The sequence below is a fragment of the Brachyistius frenatus genome, unplaced genomic scaffold (assembly GCF_029030835.1).
Source record: "Brachyistius frenatus isolate BFR_SWC_R1_liver_20210118 unplaced genomic scaffold, ASM2903083v1 Contig_40, whole genome shotgun sequence".
In the NCBI taxonomy this organism is placed as follows: domain Eukaryota; kingdom Metazoa; phylum Chordata; class Actinopteri; family Embiotocidae; genus Brachyistius; species Brachyistius frenatus.
In genome coordinates this window covers 2,274,411-2,298,540 of record NW_027210639.1, presented here as the reverse complement: position 1 = coordinate 2,298,540, position 24,130 = coordinate 2,274,411, and the positions used below count along the sequence as shown (strand labels likewise).

Sequence of the window (24,130 nt, the reverse complement as noted above, 5' to 3'; positions counted from 1 at the left end):
TATTCCATAGCGATGATCGTCTGTTTCCTTCAGTTGTTCATTTACTTTGAATTCATAAAACTGTAACATAAAGACACGATACAGGAACTCTGTGCTTCATAAATTAGACGGTGTACAAGTAAAGAACTACTGTTCCCACAATCCTTTGCTTCAAAAGAGTACTGACCGGATGTTGATCATTTGTTGTACGGCAGTGATGTGGTGTTCAAGTTCATACGTAGCTTCCAGTTTCACAGTCGACACCTAATGACTCACCACTTTCTAACCAAACTAAAAAAATGACAAGTCGTAACTTTTATTATACTACAAAATATAAAAAGAATAGCAACAGTGAGTTTTATCGCGGCGGTGCTGCTATGAAGCGGGTTTTTAATTTTTTTTTATTTATCCCCAATCAATAACGTAAAAACGTCTCAAAATCTTACATACAAACATACAAAGCTTTGCAACTTCCTGCTATATTTTCCAAAATATACGGCTGGCTGTGTGTGTGTGTGTGCGCGCGCGCACGTGTGTGTGTGTGTGTGTGTGTGTGTGTGTGCGCGCGCATATGTGTGCGCGTGTGTGCTCACTGAGCAACTGAAGTATCCGACGGTCCCGGAAGGCACCACGAGGTAAACGGCTGAATGTGGTTTGGGTGTTGAAAAATCCTTATAAAGCGTAAAGAAAAGAAGAGGATCGATCCTCATGAATGGATGCATCGACCTTCGGTTACCGTAAATTCAGCCGGTCTTCCTTCCTGTTTCATTGCTCGGTTTTGTAAATCGACATCACGGAAGCTGACGGCTCGTGTTGTGACAGCTGAGCTAGCTAACGTCAGCTCTTTAACATGATGCAACATTAGCTGGCGTTTCTGGGTGATTTTTACTTCGACTCGTTTTAGTGTTGTTGTTGTTGTTGTTTTTTTTTTTTTTTTTACTGAACTACTGTCTTCAGAGAGACGTTTCTTTTCGTGGCAGCTGGCTTCACGTACACTCACGTTAATGTAGGTGCAACTAGGAAAGCCTTTGAAGTGAGCCGTTGTTGTTGTTGTTGTTGTTGTCGTCTTGAGCTGCAGAGGTGACGTTTCATAAGACGGACTGAACCGGTTTGATTTATTATATCCATAAAACTAACTTACTTTCAAGCAGCCAGAACAGCTTGTATTTCTCCCTTGTGTATAAGTTTATAACAAACAGCTGATGACCAGCAGCAGGTCCGGTCCCGTTCAGAAGAAGACAGCTGTTTTGTTGACATTGGACTCGCAGGTTGTCCCTTGAAGTCCTTTAAGATCATGTCCTTTGCTCTCTGCAGCCTGAAGCTGTGCAGAAAGCGTAGTTTGAAGTGTGAATAAACTTAAATAAAAAGAAGAAGAAGTGAATTAAGGGAGACTAAAACCCTGGTAGGAGGTTTCTACTGGTGAACCTCTGCTGAGACACTCTTACTTTATCCATTAAATGTCATAAACCTGCAGGATAGTAGTGAGTGAGGACTTGGAAAAAAAACAAAAACAACAACCCTTAGGCCAAAGCTTTTTGGTGTTTTGGGTTGTTAACGTTGGTTGAGACTTTTTCAGTTTGCATTTGGACTTGATAAATATGCTGTCATGTTAACAATAACTACCTGCCTGCATGTTGTTATGAAGACTGGTCCTTAATAGATATGTGCGTCGTGCACTAGCAGCGGTACAAGGGTAGATTTGGTTGACGGGGTAGTTATGGCAACTGTAGACAGACAGCATCACTATGAATGACGTTATTACTTGGTTTGTTTGCTCAGTAGGTTTTCCAGTGTTGTTACAAGTATACTTTGAAGGCTTTACTTCCTATCAGCACACATAGCCTTTACATTTTTAAGTTTTGGCCTCTTAAAAGTTTTCTGTAAGTGTTCAAAATTCACAAGAAACATTATTTTTTTTTAGATGTGGATGCAATTGTATATTTTGCAAAGCTTTCATTTGTGTTTAGACAAAAATGAAGTTGCCACAGACTCTTTGCCTTTATCTTCCTTTGTTCTAGACGGGGATACGTATTGAAAAGGATCTGGTATATGTCAGGACCAAGCAGAAGTTGTACTGTGTGATGTCTCAGACCTGCTGTGTTGCCGTTTTCACTCTTGTATGTGTTTGTTTCTGCCTAACCCACAGGTCATGCATGCAGCTGGGCTTCTAGCCTGCGTTTTGTACATCCCGAGCCCTGAGACAATGTGCTACCAGTAGGTGGAGGCTCGTCCTCCTTCTTGCCTCCGTTTCTCCCCACTGCCCCCATCGGTCCCAGAGTTCCCTATGTTAACCCTCTTGAGCATGTTTTACTATATCTGTCTGCGGCGGCGCTCCAGGAGTGGGACTCGAGGCGAGGCTCTGACCAGTCGGCGGGCCGTGGAGTCTGGGCAACGAGCGGTGCTGCCAGTGAGTGTGGAGGTGGAGCAGTACGCCAAGGAGGTTCTGGATTTCAGCTCCCACTATGGCAGTGAGAACAGCATGTCCTACACTATGTGGAACCTGGCTGGGGTGCCCAACGTCTACCCCAGCTCAGGCGACTTCACCCAGACAGCTGTATTCAGAGCTTATGGAACATGGTGGGAACAGTGTGCCAGCGCTCCGCCACCTTTTCGTCGCACCCCTAAAGTCTTCCACAGCCGGGATTATATTGAGTTGGGCTTTGAGGAGCCTGTCTACCCTACAGCAGTGGAGGTGTTTGAGACCTATTACCCCGGAGCCATCGTTCAGATCCTGGCCTGCTCTCACAACCCTTTCTCCCAGAACCCACCCACTGATGTCAGGTAACAACTGTCCTGGAAAACCGTCCTCAGTCACTCCACACTAGATGTTAAGTCCTTTAACTCTCCTAAACCACACAACATCGGCAAGGGAGCAGCACAATTTGCAAGTACATGCCAAGTACTTTGACCCTGGTTAATTAAAATTAGCCCCGGTGGCATGTCAGTACTAGAGTTGGTTGGTGTTTATTACCAAGTTATATGTCACAAATGGATGTTTATCATTTTTATTTTTAGTATAGTGATTGTTAGAGAGTGATCACACTTACAGAGCTCTCCCAGCCTTTAGCAAACTCACTATAACAAGATGACAACATAACACATTGGTCTATAGCAGGGCAATTCAAATCCAGTAGCTCCAGGGCTAACTGGGGGCTTGTGGGGCCACACAAAATATTTTGTCAGTTAATGGCTACAAATAACTATTAATCTTAATAGATATGGTAGTACACGGAATAAGCTAATCACGTGTATTACTTTTATGGTATCAATTTCAGATAGCAAAATACAAGATCAATATAGTAAAGCAGTGTTGATGACTGTTGATGATACAATCTAAACAATTCCAAGCAGATGTAATGTAAAGATTTAAGCAGCACTCGGATGGGTAGAAATTCTTCCATTATCACACTCTACACTTGAATCTAACATTATTATCAAAAGAATACTTCATGAAACTTTTAACCAGTTGCAAAAAAATTTAGATATCTTACAGAATTTTGGGAAATGCACAATACAGTATCAGTCCTCTGTCAGCCAACTGTATGAACATCAGGAAAGAGCAGCAGTAATTCATCACTGCCTACCAATCGTACTTCATGAGTCATTGGTGGTGTTTTTTTTTGGTGTCAAATCAGAAATCGGAGAAGTCGTGAATGAGGCATGGTGTTGTTCAACGCTACGGCTTTTTTGAAAGAAGTCATTGTGCTTTGGATTCAGACACATTCAAAACCAGTTTAGAAACACAGAACCAGCAGCTGTAGATGCGAGACAGAGTTCAAGGTACGCTGTGCTGCTGAACTGTGAATGAGGTCAGGTGTTATCGGCCATTAAAAGAAGTTAATTTAGTTTAGTGATATACGAGTGTACAGATCCAAACGTTGTGCACAAACCTGCAGGTGGACAAGAGCTCATGGATCAGCAGTGTTATGGGCCTGTTTTCTGAAAACAAAAGTGCGATCCAAGATGCCCACTTGATGTCCCTCATAACAAACATGCTTTCTTGGCATGTTTGAAAGGGGAACCCCAGTATGTCTGTATAGCTGTATGTAGCATGAAGGATGGTGTTTTGGCTTTGTAATACAACGGTTGTGTACACTGTTGACCAGGTGGGAGGTGTTGTGGTCTGGGGAGCCCACCAAGATGCTCACACCGCAGGCACGCCAGTTTTCCCCTAAAATCAAGCATATCGGCTTCCCCACCAACCTGCTGCGTCTGGAGATCAACAGCTCTCTGCTGGACTACTACACCGAGCTGGACGCCGTCATCCTGCGCGGGGTGAAAGAGAGGCCCATGCTGGCGCTCTATAAGATGCCCATCATCGACATCAGTGACCTGAGTGACAGCGAGGAGGAGCTGTCTGACGTGGGAGGTTCTTTTAGGCAAGGAGGAGACGGCAAGCACCAGAGGACAGGCAACGGCTACTTTGACAAACTGCCATATGAGGTGATCACATACCGGACACGCTGTGTACGCTGCATCACTCAGGCCGGAGGCAAAGAGTAGCTGCACGCCATGACAAGGAAATAACATGTTTTAATATTCAGATCATGTAGGGTTAAGGTTAGGGATCGAAATATTACTGATACAAGCTAATTTATTATTAAGTTGTTCCCCCAATGATTGTTTCTCTGTGTTTTATAAGTGTGGAGGTCCAACCTGACCCATTCTACCGGCACCCACCTCGCTACCACGACTATGTTAAGGTGCAATTAGTAAAAATGAAGCCACATCTTGTAATATCACTTAGCATGTTTGGAGGTGATACTGAGTCATCCAGGAAGTCTGCCCTCAGTCTGGTTTTACACACAAATCTGTGATCTATCAAACTCTTTGACTGACAGTGTTTGTTAGATTTATGCACAAAGAACGAGGGTAAAAATATCAGGGCAGGTCACAGAATCTAATGGGGGACAGATTTCAGTGTAACACCAGTTCTCAACAATTTGGCAGTGTAGTAGGATTTAAGTTAAGTTGTATGCACCCAGTAGCTGTTAAACAAAACAATGGTTACTGGTTAAGGCCACAGTTTCTTATCACATCTTGCTTATCTCAATTTTTAGCAGGACCTTAGTAGCAAGAAAACTGCAACAGCAAACCATATATATCGAAGCCACTATAATGTCTTGTGGTGCCGTTTGTGTTGTCATTAGCTGCACTAAAGATCTATTTTGAATTGTCCAAACAAGGTCAGTACACCTGGTTTGTTTTGGACATAAAATGACCTCAATTTGGCTGGATTGATGTAGTCTCAGAAAGCTGTTGTAACTGGTCTGCAAAGACACGGACGGGTTGGTAAAATCTCAAGGATTTTATTTACAATCCCCCGGCCCACTGATTTGGTGGCCAATCGTGATTTGTTTCATTACCTCAATGGCAAATAAAACATTATGCAATTAGCTATTTAAAAAAAAAAAAAAAAAATGTATAAGCTGTTGCTACATAACCAACGTTGGCATTAACAGCTGTTTACTCACCAGCCTGTTGCACATTCAGCATTAAACTTACTAAGCTTTGTCTTCAGCGGTGGAGAGCAACACCAATGTTAACTCACCATTTTGTTCTGTGTTGCCGAGAGTTTCAGCTTTTGTTGCATTTTACTCTTCTCTGTTTATCTGCCTCTCATGTTGGACTGAGCGGCCTGGACACTACAGTGACTCACTATCGCCTGTGGAGGTGCGGGGTGGTATTACGGGATGGGACAGCTGATTAGTAAACCCACTTCAGGAGAAACCTGTGCTGCAACACAATACATAGACATCTTTGACATAACATCAAAGATGTTATTTTCTCGCATGTTGTGGATAATTTAAGGTAATTTCTGAATGTTTTAAACACAAACACTTGCATTTTGTACCTTTTAAAATTACCCTGTGTTTTCTTACAAAGGGTTTTGTGAGCATCCTGGAGCTTTAGCAAACATGCTGCATACATTTTCCTCTTCATAGAAAATTGCAAAGCTGATTATTTTAAGTGTTTTAAAACCCTCCATTGTTTACCAGCCTGCCGTCTTCTGCTCATCATTATTTGTGCGCGGTATGTGTGTATTTGTACACCATGTTTACCAATGTTCCCCACAAACACACGAACGCTGTGGCTTGGACGCGTTCTGACACTTTCTTGATCTTGTGTACACTCAGACACGGAGTCATTTTCATGCCATAGAGACGTATCATGTTGTCTGAGGCGAGCTTCAAAACACCGGCAATACTCTTGATATTAGTTCTCTTATCTCCTCTCCAAACCGCTGCCATTAACATCGGTCCTCACAACTGCTGTGTGTTTGTTTCAGAAACACAATATAGCTATTATCTGTCAGCTGATACCCGCTTGAACACAGTGTATTGTTAATTCACTGCGACACACACACACACACACACACACACACACACACACACACACACACACACACACACACACACACACACACACACACACACACACACACACACACACACACACACACACACACACACACACACACACACACACACACACACACGAGCACAGTCGTTCCTTCTCTTTGAGAGGCACACGAACGCAGTGCAAAACAAGCCGGCTCACCTCGCCACTGATCCTGCTATCAGTGCTTTGTGTTCCAGATAACCACTATTTAGATGTGCTTGACAGAGGGGTCGCAATTAACATTCTCTGCTCTCCTCTGAGCTGTTTTCTGTTCTCTACCGGGTTCCACTGCTCTTTAATGCTCTGTATTATGCTCTGTTTTCTGCCACAGTATGTTCTCCTGCCAGATCTAACACGTCCTGTCTCTCTTCTTTCTGTTTGTCGCCCTCCCCCCATGTCTTACCCCTTCCTTTCTCCTCCCCTCTCACCGCCCTCCCTGTCTTCTGTCCACAGCTCATCCAGCTGATACTGAGCCACCTGACCCTGCCAGACCTCTGCCGTCTGGCCCAGAGCTGTAAGCTGCTGCACCAGCACTGCTGCGACCCGCTGCAGTACACCCAGCTGAGTCTGCAGCCCTACTGGGCCCGGCTGAGTGACGCCTCCCTGGGACACCTGCAGAGCCGCTGCACCCTCCTCCAGAGGCTCAACCTGTCCTGGACCGGCAACCGCGGAGCTCTCACCCTGACGGGCTTCAGCAGGTCAGACTATCAGCGGGCCGCAAGTGCTGTAAAACTGCAGAATAACCTTGGAAAAGTAGAAAACACACACAAGTACAAGCAGTTTGAAGGAGGAACATACCGAGACAAAGAAAATGTAAATGTTCCCCTGTAAAGAAAAGAAAAGAGCTTTTATCCTTATTGTTTGACAAAGGCACTGCTGACTGACTACAATATTGCTCGTGTGTGAGGTTGATGTATTTTTGTGTTCTCTCCCTCTGTCCACTCATTTCTGTCCATCTTCCTCCCCAGTTTCATGAAGGCCTGCGGTCTCAGCCTGGTCTCCCTGGAAATGTCGTGCTGCCACTTCCTGAACGAAGGCTGTCTGGAGGTCATCTCTCAGACGTGTCCCGGTCTGCAGGAGCTCAACCTGTCCTCCTGCGATCGCCTCCACCTACAGGCCTTCACGCACATCTCCAAACTTACACGCCTCCGCAGGCTGGTGCTCTACCGCACTAAGATAGAGGTAGGCATCATAGTGATCAACAGCTGGTCAGCTGTTGCCTGGTTACTGATAGCTTGGTTGCCCTGGTTGTTTACAGTTTGCTCAGATACTTTTGGGTAACAAAATATATATCTTTATTTATTTTTTCCAATATTTGCCACCATTAAATAATAATAAGTTACAGTACGATGACGGCATTATGCAAGTTTTTCACTTAGGTGTATTTTTGGGAATATCACAGAATACTGAGAGGTTTAATCCACACATGGATGAGTCATCAAATAACATGTAAGTCCACAAATGTAACGGTAATATAGTAGAATATGATTTTCAACTTGTTTTAACAACAATATATGTGGCTGCAAAAATGTACAACTCGGGTGCTGACGTTGATCAAGCAACAAGACTTCCTCATGAAGGTTATAGCTCCGGCCTACACATCTACACGTCATGGTGCTGCGCTCTATTTGAGCACAACAGGAGAAGTCCTGAAACCTTTTGACCCACTCTTGTGCTTGCTCGTGACCCCTCTTCATAGGTTGCAGTTCAACCGCAAAGTGTGATGTCCACTTCTTTGATCGTTTCATTATCACAGTTTGTAAAGTCTCAAAAAGGTGCATCTCTTTCCCAGAGCTTTCAGCTTTATGTCACATAAAAACTGATTATAAAATTCCGAAAAATAAACCTTTTGTGTAACAGAAAGTTTATTTTTTTTTTTTTTTAATCATCTCATGACCCCTTAGATTTATCTCGGGCTCTCTTGGGGTGTCTGAACCGCAGCTTTAGCTCTTGGCTGCAGTTTGTTCTGTACACCCTGAAGAAAAAATAGATGTTTGTCAAAGGTTCAACTTTAATAAAACTGTCAGAAGCCCTGTCATAATGTACGACACTAATGATCTCCGCAAGCTGCTTATTTGATGGTTCATGTTTGGGCCGTGTGCAGCTAATTCTCTGTTGCTGTCTTTAAAGATGAACTGAGTCACCTCGAAGCCCAGAGGGTCTTAAAGACACGTCCTGCACACGTTCAGGTTCAGGCGTGTCGAGCATGTAAAACCACTGTGTTGTGTTTTGGTGCTGCACGTCAGCGTTTCTCCAGTGTTTGTCATGTTTGAGAGCGCCGTCGTTGGCAATAGGCAGTGTAGAGTTTCTGCGGTGGAGCCAGGCAGCGTGCTGCAGGTTGTTTACGCCCGGACAGACAGAGCGAGCTGTGTGTCTGTTTGAGGCCCTGACGTCTCAGCTGTCATTACCCTGTCACCGCTCTAATTAAATGGCTAGCTCGCCGGAGAGAGGCGTTTATAAAGATGCCAGAGACTGAGTCGAGCACACACTTTCTCCTGCCACCGAGGTGCATGTGTTGGCAGTCGCAGCGTTGAATTCCCATATCTCCCATCGTAGCTGCAGTGCCACTGGAAAGGTGTCTGTCTCTTCACTCTGAGGGGATGTAAAAATAATCCCTTGTACAATATTAAATTCCCTTAAACACTGAAAGTGTTACCTGACTGTGCCAGGCAGCAGACAGGAAATCACTTAGAAGGAGTTCTGGATGACATGACTGGACCTGTTACTGTTATTTAAACATATATTGTTATTTTAATGTATGCCTCTTAGATTTACCCTCGGATAAGATGTCAGAGGGTTAGTTTGTTGTTGAACACGTGGCTCAATGCAGCGGGTATTTCAATGGCGCTTCCTTTTTGGATGTCCCAGTGGTCTCTAAAAATATAACCACATTATCTGTATACAAAACTTGACTGGTTAGGTTAGGTTAGGTTAGGTAGTTACTTACTTTATGAATCCCCGAGGGGACATTTTTTGACTGAACAATGCTTTTTAAAAAGTAAAGGTAACTTCACCTTTCTCCTCTTCCTCCTTGTTCTCTCTGCAGCAAACGGCTATCTTGAGCATCCTGACTTTCTGCATCGAGCTGAAACACCTCAACCTGGGGAGCTGCGTGAGGGTGAGAATGAGCACACACACACAGAAGTCTATATAAAGCACAGCCTGTCGACACAAACCTCCACCTGGCCTCGCTGCAGAGCAGCTCGTCCAAAAGATGAAGTCTTGCAGTAATTGAGACGTGAACGATGAACTTGTTGGATGGAGAAGAGACAAAGTCAGTGAAAATCAACAAAATATAAGTTAATCCTTTATTCTCCATTGTTGGCTGGAATTTTGTCTCCCGTCTTACTTCACAACAGCTGAAACATCAATGAAATACACAGAACAAACACAAACAAGAACGCAAATACCGCTGGACATTGGACTTCATACAAATTAGGAAGCTCTTCCAGCTCTTTCGTTTCCAAATAAACAGATTTACTTTATTTATTTACATGTGCTTAAAGAATAGTTGGACTTTTGTTGTGCTTCCTTGGTCGTTGTCTCCTGTTTCGTCTTGGCCAGTGATTGTGGAACCAGCAATGGTGCACGAGGCTTCACCAGGTGGAACACATGAGCCCCGCGGGGAGGCCGGCTAATGGAAATACAACTGGCCCAAGTCCAAAATATTGTCATTTAGTTTCATGTTGTTACAGACGACCGTTATTACTTAAACACATCACGTTACATGATGTAAAAATGAGATCTTAATCATTTATATATTTCAGAGCTAAAGTTTGCCTGGGCTTAGCCACGTAGGGAGAGGTTACGTCGTGTCTGATGTAGTAGCACGATGCTGATGTTGAAGCTGGATTTGAACCCCCCATTCTTTGATTGTAGTATGTGGAATTTTAAAATGGCTACAAGGTCCAACAACTGTTAAGAAAGTCAAGTGACAACAAACTTTTAAATGCAAGAGAGCTGCAAAGCGTTGTTTCTTTGTGCCTCGCTCTGCTGACTTTGAGTAATTTTTGATGAGTTCTCTGATTCATGAATATGTGCTTTGTTGTTGTTATTGAACCTTTCTGAGGCTATTTTCATCTTTAAATCAATTAATTTAAGTTTTTGAAAAAAAATATTGGTACCTGCAGTAAGAGGTGATACTTCGGTTTGGAAATTAGGTTTGGTACATAGTGGTGCATTGTCTGAAGAGTTTGGGAAGCTCTGGGCTAGGCTGTAGCTATCAGCTGGGTGTTTTAGCTTAGCATAAAGACTAGAAGCCAGAGGAAATGTCCAAATGTATTCAAATCTGCCAACCAGTACTTCGAAAGTTCCTCCCCCTTGTATTCATTGCCTGCAGCTCAGTGACATGGAAAGCTCTGCCCCCACACTGACAGGATTGGTTGCTTCAGTATATAACACATGAAACTCCAACTGTCCTAATCTGTGTTTTTGAGGCTGTCAGACTGTCGCTGCAGTTGTGGCATTGACTGCTTATTTTGGTTATGATATGTCTTCTACTATATAAAAAACCCACACTCACATGACAACAAATTTTAAAATAGATTTTCACTGGAGGTGCTCTTCAACACATCGTATCGTCATGGTATCAGCATAAAAGTAAACAGAAGGTGGTCCTCCTCCCACTCTGATAGGAGCATTGTTTTATTGTTGCTTGAAGCCGTGCTGGCTGTTTCCAGTCTTTCTGCTTAGCTGACTGTCTGGTGGCTGCAGACAGACGTTCTTCTCATCTAAATGTCTGTCAGAGAGTAAATGCTCTTTATTTCCCCAAAATGTTAAAATATTCATTTTATGAAGCACTGCAACAGAAACACTATGAAGCAATTATGGACAGATGTGTATATTGACATTAAAATAAAAGCATTTTTTTTTAATAGTAGCATGAATTAAATGATTAAATGAGCCATTTTGGTAAATGTATAGTGTGTTATGGTGATACATTGGCACCTCTGTATGTGTAGATTTCCAAAAGATATTTCTGAAAATAAACCTCACAATGACTCAGTAACTCAACCACACAATCGATTGATATTTACATCAAATTCTGATGTAGCATGTGAGAAAAGGTTGAAAGGAAAGTCAATATTTCTGTACAGTTCCCTCTTGTGCTCTTCCTTAAAGCATAGATGTCATCAAGTTACGCAACATTTTGCAAAGGAAAATGTATAAAGACAGCAACTGTTTCTGCCAGAGCTTGAATATCCACTGCTGCTCTGAGAAATGTCCGGCCTGCTGTCTCTTCTGTGCATCAGGTGCATCTCTGGCTGTTCAATTGCATTTCTTTACTTTCATCTTTGGATGAAATGATGAAATATGGCCAACATTACCTGACACCAAAGAACACGAACAGCCTCACAAATACAAATCAGTCCCTAAAGACGATTTTGTTTTAGTTTTTTCTTATGAAGGTATTCTCTCTCTCTCTCTCTCTCTCTCTCTCTGTGTTGTCTGTCTCTCTGGAGGAAACCAGGTTCTGCGCCACGAGCGAGCCGATAGACCTAATCAGATTTGTATTATTGCGACATTTCAAAAGTTTGTTCAAAACACACAAGACGGACAGTTTGAGGAAAATGATTATCGACTGCCTCGATCATTACTTCACTCCTGCACACAGCATCAATTTCTCAGCCCTGTTTCACATCCTGAAGGCAAATTATGAAAAGTCCCAGAATCTCTGCTGCTTGATGTTGTCGCTCAACAAATCATAACCTCTGAGTCAACTGCTACATGTGAGGAGGTTGGCGTCGAGTCGGATATTTGAGGGTTCGTTCAATCGGCTCCGGAGATCCTCGTGAAGTCTCAAACCGGCCGTTGTGCGGCGGGCGCTGCGCAGGCTGAAGTGAGTAAACGCTGCCCGTCTCTCCTGCAGATCGAGGACTATGATGTTGTGGCCAGTATGCTGGCCGCTCGCTGCCGCTCGCTGCGCTCTCTGGATCTGTGGCGCTGCAGAAACCTGACAGATCGAGGGCTGGCTGAGCTCGCCTCCGGCTGCAGGTAGGCAACTAAATCAGGCTCGGTGCTGTAAAACAATCCAGGACACGAGACCTTTCACTACGTAATGGAAATATACTGCAGACATGTTTGTGGTTTGAGTGTCCCCGGTCTTCCTGAATGGTCCGTGGTTTGTTGCTCAGGATGTTGGAGGAGCTGGACCTGGGCTGGTGTCCCACGCTGCAGAGCAGCACCGGATGTTTCCAGAAACTCGCTCGCAGCCTCCCACGACTGCGCAAACTCTTCCTCACTGCCAACCGTACCGTCTGCGACTCCGACGTAGAGGAGCTGGCATCCAGCTGCCCTTCGCTGCAGCATCTGGACATACTGGGTACGTTCGGACCTCACGCATATGTGGACAAAAACATTTATCATTTGTAAATGATGCATTAATGATGGTCATCATCAGTTTACTTAATTGTAAATGCTAATGTCTTTGATATAAATTTGTCATTGAGTGGAACATGAACCAGGATGACCTTAATGAACAAAACCCAGTGTGTAATACACCCTCCTGTCCACTAAGGGGAATCTTTGACATGTCTGGCATCATGTAAATGTCATAGGAACACTTATGTAAACAAAGGCAGGTCACATGACGGTGATCATGCGACAAACACCCAACCAGGTGAAAGTTGTTTACCTGAGAGGGCGTTTCAGTCCGGGAGGTGACGACGTTTTCTCAGGGAGTTTTTTCTTTTTTAACCGTAAGCGTGTGCTTTTTTTTTTTTTTTTTTTTTTCGAACTCCCAACGAATGTTTGTTTCCCCGAACACGTGAGTTTCCACATGGTTTTGTTTTGTCACACTGATGCGTCTCACGAGGCAAAGACGCCACATTGATACTCTTCCCTCTAGTGGACGGCCGGGTGTATTACACACTTGCATTGTAAACCGCAACAGACGACAATGTCAGAGCAACCGAGACACGCAAAAATAACGGCTTTATTTCATCACTTCTGTTTTACTCTGTACTCCCGACCATCATCACGGCCATGGATGAGGAACTGCATCGTAGCAGCATGGCCACAAGCGCACTCATCGTCCCCGTGTTTTGCTACATTTAGTCTCAGTCTTGTGAATAAACACTGAGAAAGGTGCATGTTGGTTTGATTGTTCCTAAATCACACCAGCTGCTGATTATTTGACCATTAAAATGTGAGATGTGTGTATTGCTGTGGTAAACAGGCACTACATTTATGATTTAGTCGAATCCTAAATTTGCATTTGAGACTTCTAAGATAAACCTCCCAAGTTAACTGTATACTGAAACCGCTTAATATTGATATGAATAAAATATTGCCCAGTAAGAAAAGTTGCAGCAGCTCATCACAGCTGTGACAGCAGTAGCAGTGTAGCTCCAGTTGTGGAAGTTGATGGGTTTGACAGTCTACACAGTCTGCGCTGATTCGTGTCTCAGATGCTTCTGCAGTTCATTTGAATGCTGAACTGTTAATAATGTGCAGCAAGTAATAAACACCAGGCCGTTATTCATCTGCAGTCTGCGAGATGCATCAGTTTGTAATTATTATAACTAAGTTACATGTTGCAGAGGATGTTTTTAAATTGCTGATTGGGATGATTTGATTTCTCTGTGTTTCTGTTATGTTTTTGTAAAGCAGCTTTCACATTGTCTCGTCAGGTACACGGTTGGTGAGTCCCGCCTCTCTGAAGAAACTCCTCCAGTCGTGTCCGAAGCTCCTCCTCCTGGACGTCTCCTTCTGCTCGCAGATAGACATGCGGGTCGTCCAAGAGCTCTCCGGCCTCTTCCCCAAAGTTGCCATCAAGAAAAGCTTCACTCAGTGACCCCAGCCTCGTCTCATTTCTCACTGCCGAGAGGCGGCGGGTGGAGCGAGGCGCTCGTCAGCAGATACTGCCCCAAAGTGATTCAGAGGCAGGTCAGAGGCTGGAGCAGATTGCAGACCTGCTTTCGCCTGTATCACGGACAAGATCTTCTTTCAGCAGTCAGTACATAAAGCACTGGGACGGGGTGAGGAGGTTCTCGGATTAACTGACTGAACACAAATAACTACAGACTCCGAATCCCAGGGTTTAAGAGCGTGGAAGGGTTTGCTTTTTTTTGGAGGGGGGGGGGGGGGTTATTTCGTGGGCACTTAAAATCAGGGTCGTTGCAGTAAAGCTGCTACATCCTCCCAGAATATGAAGCACCACCTACGATATTTAAATTGCCAAACAACACGCGGCAATGAAATATGCCTTGGGACTAAATGCAAGACACGAAAACAAAGCAGCATTTGTGTTAAGAAAACAAAGAGGGACACATAAAGTGCGACACACACCTTCACTGGAAAAGTCACATGATAAAGATCAGGGCCTTGGTCAGTGCCTTGTAAGAATGTGGAAGATTATTGGGCTGCTTTAATACAATCCATGAAGGTCATACCGAAGGCATCTGGCAGCATCTGGCAGTTTGATTTAAACATGAGAAATCCTACTTGATGCTGTCGTGTTTTAAGGAGCTTTAAAGGTGAAAACAAAGGAGCTTTACTGCATGCAGTGAACTGAAGACAGCCTCATTTCAAACTTTAATTTAAGTATTACATGTTGATTTGAGTTGCTAGAAAACTGTAAAAGGATCTCGTGCTGAAAAGAAACAGACCATTAGCTGTCCGTGCACCAGGCATTCACTGACGGCATGTTTTCAACAACAACAACAACAACAAAAACGAGGATTTGTGAAAAATCTCAACGTAAAAGCAGTTTGTTGTAATTGACACACGCTCCATAAATACAGAGAAAACACACAAAGGCTTCAAATCCAAACCGACTGACTCATTTGAAATATAAAAGCACAGATAAGTTACGCAGTGCAACGGTCTAAAACCCAAAGATACAGTTGGAGATGACAGTCAACCATCGATCGATCGATCGATCGCCAACAAATTACTGCATAACAAATCCATCTCCCATTTCTCGCTGGCTTTATATGGATCAGTTTCCAACTGCAGTAAATGTACCGCTGTTAATGTTTCACCACATTTCCGACACTTCAGATGGATGTGATGATTGTACTTTACTTCAATGGCGTAGTAGTTCTTAACTGAACGTGCGATGTAAGACCCGTGCTGAACCGAACTTCTGTAGAGAGAAAGTCATCCGATTTAACTTGCGTGTTTCCGGTCACTTTTTGTTCAAGTGTGCTCATTAATTGAAACGGTGCTTCATAAAGACCTTTTTGGTTCCACCAGAAACTTCACTGTCTTAACTGTGAAGCTAAAATCCAGGTTTTTAAGTCAGCCAGGCCGGTGATCATGGCATTAGCTTGATAATTGTGAACGCTTAGGTCACACAGGTTGTTCTTTTTGCTTGCTGTTCTTTAGGCCATTTACTTTTTCAGGAAGTCCGGGGTTGTTGGGATTTTAGGTTATCGAGTTTGAGTTTTGCCCTCAAAGCTAAGACTCTGAAAGTCAGTCTTTTCCTGTTGTTGTTCATACTGAGCTCTCGGCCTCTGCTGTTTGATCACAGCCGACTACTTCGTCAAGATCCACCCTGTAGAGGGAGTTCTGTTCATGAAGCTGGTGATGGGATGTTAAAATGATGTAAATAGTAAATGTGACCTCAGTATTTGTCCTCAAACTCAGGGGTTATACAGCATATCTCATTAGATCACTAGATATCTTTCTTTTCTTTTTTTTTTTTTTAAAACACATGTTTTACTCCGGAAACCAGCACAACAGACATATTTAAGGAAAGTACCACCAGACGGAGTCAGCTTTGAGTTTACCTGCCTTCGACGTTCCTCTTAAACAACAACCACACGTCACGCGAAGCACTGATGGGACAGAAATTACAGCTAGTTAGGTGGTGAATGTTGCAGAAATTGTATGATTGTGACAACTATGTTGCTGACTATTTCATTTTTGTATTATATGAAGCCACAGTTTCAGTGTGGCACAAGTGCTAAAAAAAAAACAACCATTTCTTTTTTTGAGGGAAAAAAAAACTTGAAGTTTTCTTTGAAGCACATGCTATTAGTTCATATTTGTGCCTTATACTCCTGTTTGAATGTGGTGACGTCCAAGTGGTTTAGGTTGTAGTGAAGTGCTTTGCTTTTACGCCCCTTAACCAAAGTAACACACAATAACCTGGTCATCACTCTCAACTATATTTGACCAGTTTATATGCCATATACTTCATATCAGCCATGTTAATTGATATGCAAAATAATGTTTATTTATATTTCCGTGTGATGAAAATGTTATTTATACTAATTATCCCTGGATGTGGAAACAATAATAATATATAGTGTTATAATGGGAAATGCCCTGTTTTATTTTGTGGTTTTCATTGTTTGTTTGTTTGTTTTGTATTTAGCCTGGCTTTAGCACCGCGATTAAAAGTACGCCTTTAGCCGAGCTTAGCATAACAAATGAAAGTACGTCTTTCGCCTCGACCAGCACAACGACTAAAATGATGTCTTCGTCTTTAGCCTCGTTTAGCACAAAGACTAACAGACTAGCATAAAGAACCATTACGTGTTGGTTTGATTACAAGACTTTGTGCACAACACTGTTAGCAACAGCTTGCCGCAGTTCACACCGCTGCAACGTTTCTCTAAAACAGTTCAATGTCGTCGTGAATCTTTGCGGTGGGTTTGCAGCGGGGGAATTTATTTCTAAAAACCCTGGCTCGCTGAAGCGCTCGCAGCTTTCCTGCTTCCAGTCTTTGTGCCGAGCTCGACTAAACGTGCGCGAGACCGGTCCTTGTGCTGGTCGCCCACAAATCGAACAAATGTAGATCTTCCGATAGTTTTATGGGTTTGGATTTAAAAATAAATAAATGGTAAAATGTTACTTTAAGACTGTAATTACTTGGATATGTCTTTTGTTTTCAGCCCTGAGTTTTGCTTTGAACAGAGCGGGTGTGGTAACAGTGGGACACGCCTGCTCTTCCCTTCAGGTGACGCAAATGTTCCCGAGTAGCAGCTGAAAACCATCTTCCACCAGTGCACATCATCACGGTTGCCCGGCCCATCCTAACCCCGGCGGTACCTTCGTGTCCATTTGAATATAATTACTTCAGTACTGACTATAGCAACGCGAGGAAAACACTGGCAATGTACAGTATACTGTGTACAGCAACTATCAGCATCCATTTGTCGAGGCAGTCTATTTAAAGACGGACGGCTCGACTCTCTCTCTCTCTCACGCTCACCGTTCCACCGATGCAGCAGTTTAGTTCAACACTTGTTGTCGTTCGCTCTCGCCTCGAGTGACTGTAATCAATATGGACTCTCTCTCCTCCCACTCAGGACGTGTGGAAGAGACTGCGCCTCTTGTCGCGATGAAACCGAGCGCTTCGCTTTCCGCCGGGTTTTAAATAAACTGAAGGCTGATGACTGACCCGGTGTGACTTCCCTCATTCTCACCGTCTTGTTCTGATCCCGTAGAGACACGGAAACATTAGAAGGAGTCTGCAGAACAAAGTGTCTGCGTGGCTGCGGGAGCCGTTGACTTGAGCTCGCGCTCCTTTATCCTCCAGCTTCAGTGAACAGCACACCGTCACTGCCGCAGCAAATGTAAATTGGGCCACTGTGTCATGCTGGGGCCTCATAAGTAGAGTCGTGTAAGTGTGATTGGGAGAAAATCGACTGAATCCACAACAACCAGCGAAGCCATTAGTCAGGATGAGTGACTGGATAGTTGTTGTGGAAGGATCCTTTTTTGCCTTAACCCTCTGCCATTTTACAGTCTATTAATACCACGGGGAGAAGTGACATTAGCTTGTCTTCTTAACGGCCTTTTAATGAATTGTTTATGCCTGGTTTAATGATGTATATTGTGGCACTGTAATGTGCCCTAATGACGGAGAACGAGGCGGCCCCGGCTGAAGTATTAATTTGGACTGCCTCCCCAATGATTATTCCTCAGACACTAACACCGTCACCGTCGCCGCCGTGCGCGTGTGTGGACGTGATTCATGGAGGTTTTCCGCTCGGCGCTACGGCTTGATTTCTCGCTGTCACGCTTCCTCTATGAGGCGGATATATCCGGGGGGGATCCACAGCAATTAGTTCAGCTTTTTATTTGTCTTTCAAGAGCTTACGGGACGCAGCTTGATGAATGTTTAGGGGGGGGATATATGGATGGAGATATCGTTCCCGAGTAATAAATCCAGCGTTAAGATGTAAACTGGGGGAAGGGTTAGGAGGTGGCACAAGGTTTTCTTCTTTTTGTTTCTTATTTCTTTCTCTCTCTCTCTCTCTCTCTCTCTCTGTCTTTAAACTGCGTGGGTGTCACAGGACTTTGACGGACATGGCAGCAGTCTCCTCTCGAGTGCTGTGATCCGCCTCCTCTGAGCGCTCCTCGGGCCGGGACTCGACAGGCCTCAGACCTGCCCGGGGGAGGCCTCACCCATCATTATGTGGTTTTGTGTTCCTTCTCTAGTTTCCTGGCTTAAGACTCTAATAACGAAGACGTCCCTCACAGTCCTCACTGCTGTGTCTTGTTATTTTTTTTTATTGTGTTTTAAGGATACGGAGAATGTCAGCGCTCAGTTTCTTAAATCCATCCGAGTAGTAACTTCCATAGGTGGGTATTTGATGCAGTGTTTCTTCAGCCATGTCTACATCCATAGGGATAACTCTTTTATATTTGTACATGTTGTTACACTGTGATACCTCCAGTAATTACTGGTAACAAGTCACACCCCTACAGACGATTCGTTCTTGTGTTTCTCGAAGTGAAGATTGTCTTTAAAAACCGGTTGTATCATGTCACAGCAAGTCTTTGTTTGTCTTCCTCCACAAAATTGTTTTTCTGACGTGTTTGTCCTGCTTGCAGGTTACAACCTCCGAGGGGACGTGACTTTTTCAGCTCAGGAGGTCTGGAGGAAGGGGGGGGGGCGACAGTCAATTTTGTCCGGGACTCTTTAACAGGTTAATCTGGCCATGGATGGAGATTATTTTGTCAATGAAATGATAATCTGAAACCCTTTTTTTTTTTTAATTTTTTTTATTTATCTATTAATTATTTTAAACCATCTTTGATCAACTTGAATTGTCCGTCAAAAGCTTCATGTTCCCTCCGGAGCCTGAAGCGGAGCGACTCGGGGCCCCCGGGCGTCTCCCAGGCTCAGCCTGGAGGAGATGGCCTTGCCGGGAGATGAGCATGTTTCGCAAACAGGCCGAGCAATTATAGCCCGAATAATTATGCACTGAAGGGGAGACACGTTTCGCCCCGCTGATCAGCAAAGTTCATGTGAAGTTATAATTAAACAATAACTCGTTTACAAATGAACGCACAGCCGCATTTGTGTACTTAAGTGTGCAAAGTGTAATTAGCTGCGACGCATCTGAGTGAGACTGAGCAACAACAATGTCAAATGGTGGAATTATGTTCAGCTGGTGTGCGTGTATCACTGTTGTGTGTGTGTGGAGGGGGGGGGAGGAGGGGAGGGGTGTGTGTGCAAAGATAGAAAGACAGATTGAATGAGTGATTGATGCAGAGGGCTGATTCATCTTCACAGGATTCAGAGATGGACATGTTGTTTGACAGGGAAATTTTGTAAAAAAAAGCCATTAAATGAAGATCACTGGGGGGTAAATAACAAAAACATTCACTTTCAGAATTAATTAGACCCCAGGAAATCAGATTTAAACATTAAGTTGTTACACACAATGTGAAATTACATTGTGTGATCTGAGAAAGATGATGTATTGATGCTATGATATATCCACGTTTGTCCAATTACAGTCACAACTTAATGAAACCACTAATTACAAGTACTTTTTTAGTGACAGGGCCGAATGTGCCGAGTCAAATCCTTTAATCACCAGATACTGAACATCCCACCTCATTACCTGCAGTACTGCTGGAGGCTCTGGCTACTTCTACTGCCGAAAGAAAAAAAGAAAACCCAATACTGACTTTAAAATGTAACAGGTTTTAACATAGAGACGGGGCCTTTTAACTTTAAGACGGGGAGATGAGAAGGAAAGTTGATACAGTGAACGTGATAACTTGATTCATTTGAGTGTAAAAGACACTTCAAGTCTGAGCTGACACCCTGCGTGATGCTGCCAGCCTGCCTGAACAGGCTTTGTAGCCTCAGACGTCCTCTCTCAGCCACCTTGTTGGGGGCACTTTGCTGCAATGAGCAAAGAAAACCTGTGTATGGGTTAGTCAGGACAACAACACGTTACCCTCAGCTGCCATTCTTTTTTTTTTTTTTTATACCAGTGCTTTACTGTGACACGTCAAAACACCAGCTGCTTGTTTGGTCTGAGCAACAAGTCTAAAGCCCAACAATAGTCCACGACCAGAGATGTAAAACTGTGGAAAGCATCGAGTCTTCAGATCTGAGACGAATCCGGTTTGAATCTCATCTGATTTCATTTGTGGTATCTTGTTCAAAATTAGTGGCAGGATTTCTGACTGAGCCATTCAGAGCACTAACTAGTACTGTACGATAAGCTCCCCAAAACGCCCAGGGTGCTCTGTGGTTTCCAGAACTGATACTGGCTTCAGTCCAGGATGTTAGCAACAACATTCTTGGCATTAGATCTGCTTGTGGTGGAGTTTTTATTAGGAATGACATTTAAAAAAAAAAAAAAGGATTTTGTTTTAGAGGGCTGTCTGAAGTGAATGATATTTATAAACACATGGTCTCAGTCAGCTGAGGTTCCTGTTAAAGGTCTGTTCCAACACATATTTGTAAAATTGTGATTTTTATGACACTTCCTAAAAGTTGATTCCACCTCATGGTGGTCTTATTTCATGGATGGAATATGTTCTCAGTCAAAAATGTAAAATACAAGTCGCATTCAAAACGATCAAAAGAACACTGTGGGACTTGTTTAAAATTAAAATGCCTTTATTTTATATGGCAATATTTATTTAAAACAACTTTCAAGCCATATAGGTCTTCATCAGGGTCATCATCAGAAGTACATTGCACTCCTATAATGCCTAGCACTAACGAGTCAAGTGGGAGGATAGTTCTGTATTATTGTGTTAACCCTTCGGTCAAAAACTAAGAAGTGATACATCGTCAACATCTATTAAAGTCGGCTATTTTCCCTTTTTGTTTGAGAACACACTCCATCCAGGCAATGAGCCCTTCAGAAGATGAAATATCCAAAGATCACCTGTATGTGAGCACCATAAACGCAGCAGCACTTCAGCTGTCTTGTCTTTGACTCCTAAAAACGTTGAGAGAAAATATAGCGATAATTAGGTGAATGAAAGCCAGGGTGAGCCTGCTCCGAGTGGATTTAATGACTCACAAGGTCAAGTTTGACCTGCTCACTCCGATCACAGGGGCGGTAAAGTCTTTTTGTTTTACTTTATTGATTGAATTCATACATCTTTAAAAATATTTGTTATGTTACAAAGTTGTTTACATTTTGTTGTTGTTGTCCATACAAAGAGGTCTGCCATTAAAAAGTTTTTTTTTTTTTAATTAATTTTTTTTTTTTTTTATTCAAGTGGAGAGAAATTTCTGAAGATTATTGAAAGTTTTACTTTTGTTGGATGAACTCTTCAGTGCAATTTACACCCCTAATTTGGTGGGACCATTAAAGGGTTAAATAATGAATCCGTTATAAAACGATGGGTGTTTTTCTACCTGTCAACAAATAGAAATCCTTTAATTGTTCATTGTTCAAAAGTGAACATTTTAAATTTTTTCTATAAAATTGCAGTGTAATACCCCCCCCCCCCAAAAAAAATCCTTTAAGTACTGACTAAGTAATTCAGTAATCTCATCTTTTGATATTATAATTTTGTATTTGTTTTACATTAATCCCGATTAATATCTAATAATCTTTCTCATGTTTATACTGAATGCTTCCACATCAGCTTCACCAAAAACCTCCGAAACTATAAAAGCCTTGCATGACAAATTCCTGCCTTTGAATGAAATGTAATTTGAATATAGCTGCTGTATTTTCGACCCATCCCAGGCTCCATACAGACTGAATGACAGGACAGCACGGACTCACCCTCGGGTCATGCTGGTGTCGCTAGATGGCGCTAGAGCATCGACTATCTCCCCCTCTGTGTCTCCACAGTTCAGTCAGTCAGCTGCTCTTTTTTTCCTTCCCTGGGAGCCTAATGGGAAATTTCAAGTCACCTAAATAAAAAGGAAGGTGTAATTAACGCGACGCGCTATTAATTGCATCTGCTAGAGAGCGGATGAAGGGCACGAGGGCGCACTTCTTTTTTCTTTTTCTTTTTTATTACTGGGCTCCACAAAAGTCTTCAGAGATCAGACGGGGGGGGGGGGGACTCTATTTCCGGATGTCATTTCATGCCAGGCGTCCAAATGGCAGGTCAAACGGCGAGTGACGAAGATGACGATGATGATGATGATGATGCATCTTTTATTTCCCGCTGCATCAACAGCAGAACAACACGTGAAAATGACACTGATGCGCTGTTCCACCTGCTGTAGCTCACTGGGAGAAGATGGACTGCGCTACTGTCCCACCGAGAATCAAACTTATTGTCTGATTTAATACACAAGCAGGTCGATAAAATCACTTTAAAATCAGCAACCACAGACTTTAGTCCCTGTGCGAATGGAGGGAATATTACAGGTCATTTTACACACTGGGGAGACGCCACCTTTTGTAGGCCTGCCCTTGGAAAAATATTTCTGTAAAATAATTTTTGAGAATAAATGCATCTGTAACTGCGTGTAACCACACTTAAAATCCGTCATGTTTCTTCTATTACTTCAGAGGATATATAAAATAAAAGAGCGCCTACTTTGTTGTCTGTGATCGGGTTCATCGGTCAACGCCATCAATGACTGATCAGCTATTGATTTCCAATTCCTTCTTCGCCTTGTAATGCCGAGGCTTGAAAATCTCACGCTCAGTTCAGCCACAGGCTCATGTTGCTGCAAACAGGCAACGGAGAGACGAATCTGATTGTGATTGATCTTTGTCTGACAACCACGCAGGGCAACGTGTCGTCCAAAAGCACGGGAATGCAACTGAGATGTCAACTAAAATGAATGAGTGGATTTTTAGACAAATACTCACAAACATCCCACCACAGCTTCACATCGGAACATATCAGAGAAATGGCATCTTAAAGGGATGGGAACTACTATGAGTGTCACCACTGCCAGTATCACTGTCATTTTAAGTGCCTGAGGAAATATCACAGTGGATGTGTTGTCCAATTTTTTAATTTTTTTTTTTTTTTATCCAGAACTTTACGTGATGAAAGTAGCCTATCTTTTAAGGACACATTTTAAGGCTAAAAGTTGTATTTTAAAAGCAGGAAACCACCTACGATGCATTCAAAGTCTGAGCTGTTTTTTTTTAACCTTCACTTTATGGGACTCCATCTTGCCAGCCCACTTTTTTGAGTCGAGAAATGTCGAAAACGATGCAAGATTTTGTCCTCCGCAATTAATTATAAAATAATTTTCACACCTTAAATATCACAGCGGAAAAGAAGAAACTCAGGAGCAGAGAAATGATGGCAAAAACGACTAAAAAAAAAACAATCATCTTTTTTTAGATCATATGTGTGTATCTGAATGATTGTTTTTAAAGTCCACAATATTTAAGTTGACAGTAACACCATGTTGGACCCCTTTCAAGCCTCCTAATGACCACTTTTGGTCCTCAGACCCCACTTTGGGAACCCCTAATTTAACCCTACATGGAAGCTGTGGCTTTCCCAGCCAAAGCCAGTCCATTTAAAAGCAGCCCTGGGGTAGAAACAACACATCATCGGCTCACAATCTTCCATTCATCAACCCTGATTTTCTCTCAGCCAT

General features: G+C 43.0%; 1 protein-coding gene across 3 annotated transcripts; it reads left to right on the top strand.

The window, feature by feature from the left end:
• Window positions 1–524: 524 nt before the first annotated feature.
• On the top strand, window positions 525–17,184 carry fbxl4 (F-box and leucine-rich repeat protein 4). Of its 3 annotated transcripts, none has more exons than XM_069702135.1 (9): window positions 525–614; window positions 2,126–2,760; window positions 4,086–4,422; window positions 6,835–7,079; window positions 7,350–7,563; window positions 9,428–9,499; window positions 12,251–12,375; window positions 12,516–12,703; window positions 14,013–17,184. In XM_069702135.1, the coding sequence occupies exons 2-9, from the start codon at window positions 2,264–2,266 to the stop codon at window positions 14,174–14,176; spliced, it is 1,842 nt and encodes a 613-aa protein (XP_069558236.1). In that variant the 5' UTR covers window positions 525–614; window positions 2,126–2,263; the 3' UTR covers window positions 14,177–17,184. The 3 variants fall into 3 exon arrangements, with proteins under 3 accessions (XP_069558236.1, XP_069558234.1, XP_069558237.1); XM_069702133.1 differs by lacking the exon at window positions 525–614 and adding an exon at window positions 621–716; XM_069702136.1 differs by lacking the exons at window positions 525–614; window positions 12,251–12,375; window positions 12,516–12,703; window positions 14,013–17,184 and adding exons at window positions 621–716; window positions 11,852–12,243.
• Window positions 17,185–24,130: the final 6,946 nt, after the last annotated feature.

Coding starts and splice junctions, on each gene's coding strand:
- fbxl4 (XM_069702135.1), top strand. CDS start 2,264: ATGTTAACCCTCTTGAGCATGTTTTACTATATCTGTCTGCGGCGGCGC. Junction 7,080..7,349: donor ACCCTGACGGGCTTCAGCAG/GTCAGACTATCA, acceptor CTTCCTCCCCAG/TTTCATGAAGGCCTGCGGTC. Junction 12,704..14,012: donor GCAGCATCTGGACATACTGG/GTACGTTCGGAC, acceptor TTGTCTCGTCAG/GTACACGGTTGGTGAGTCCC.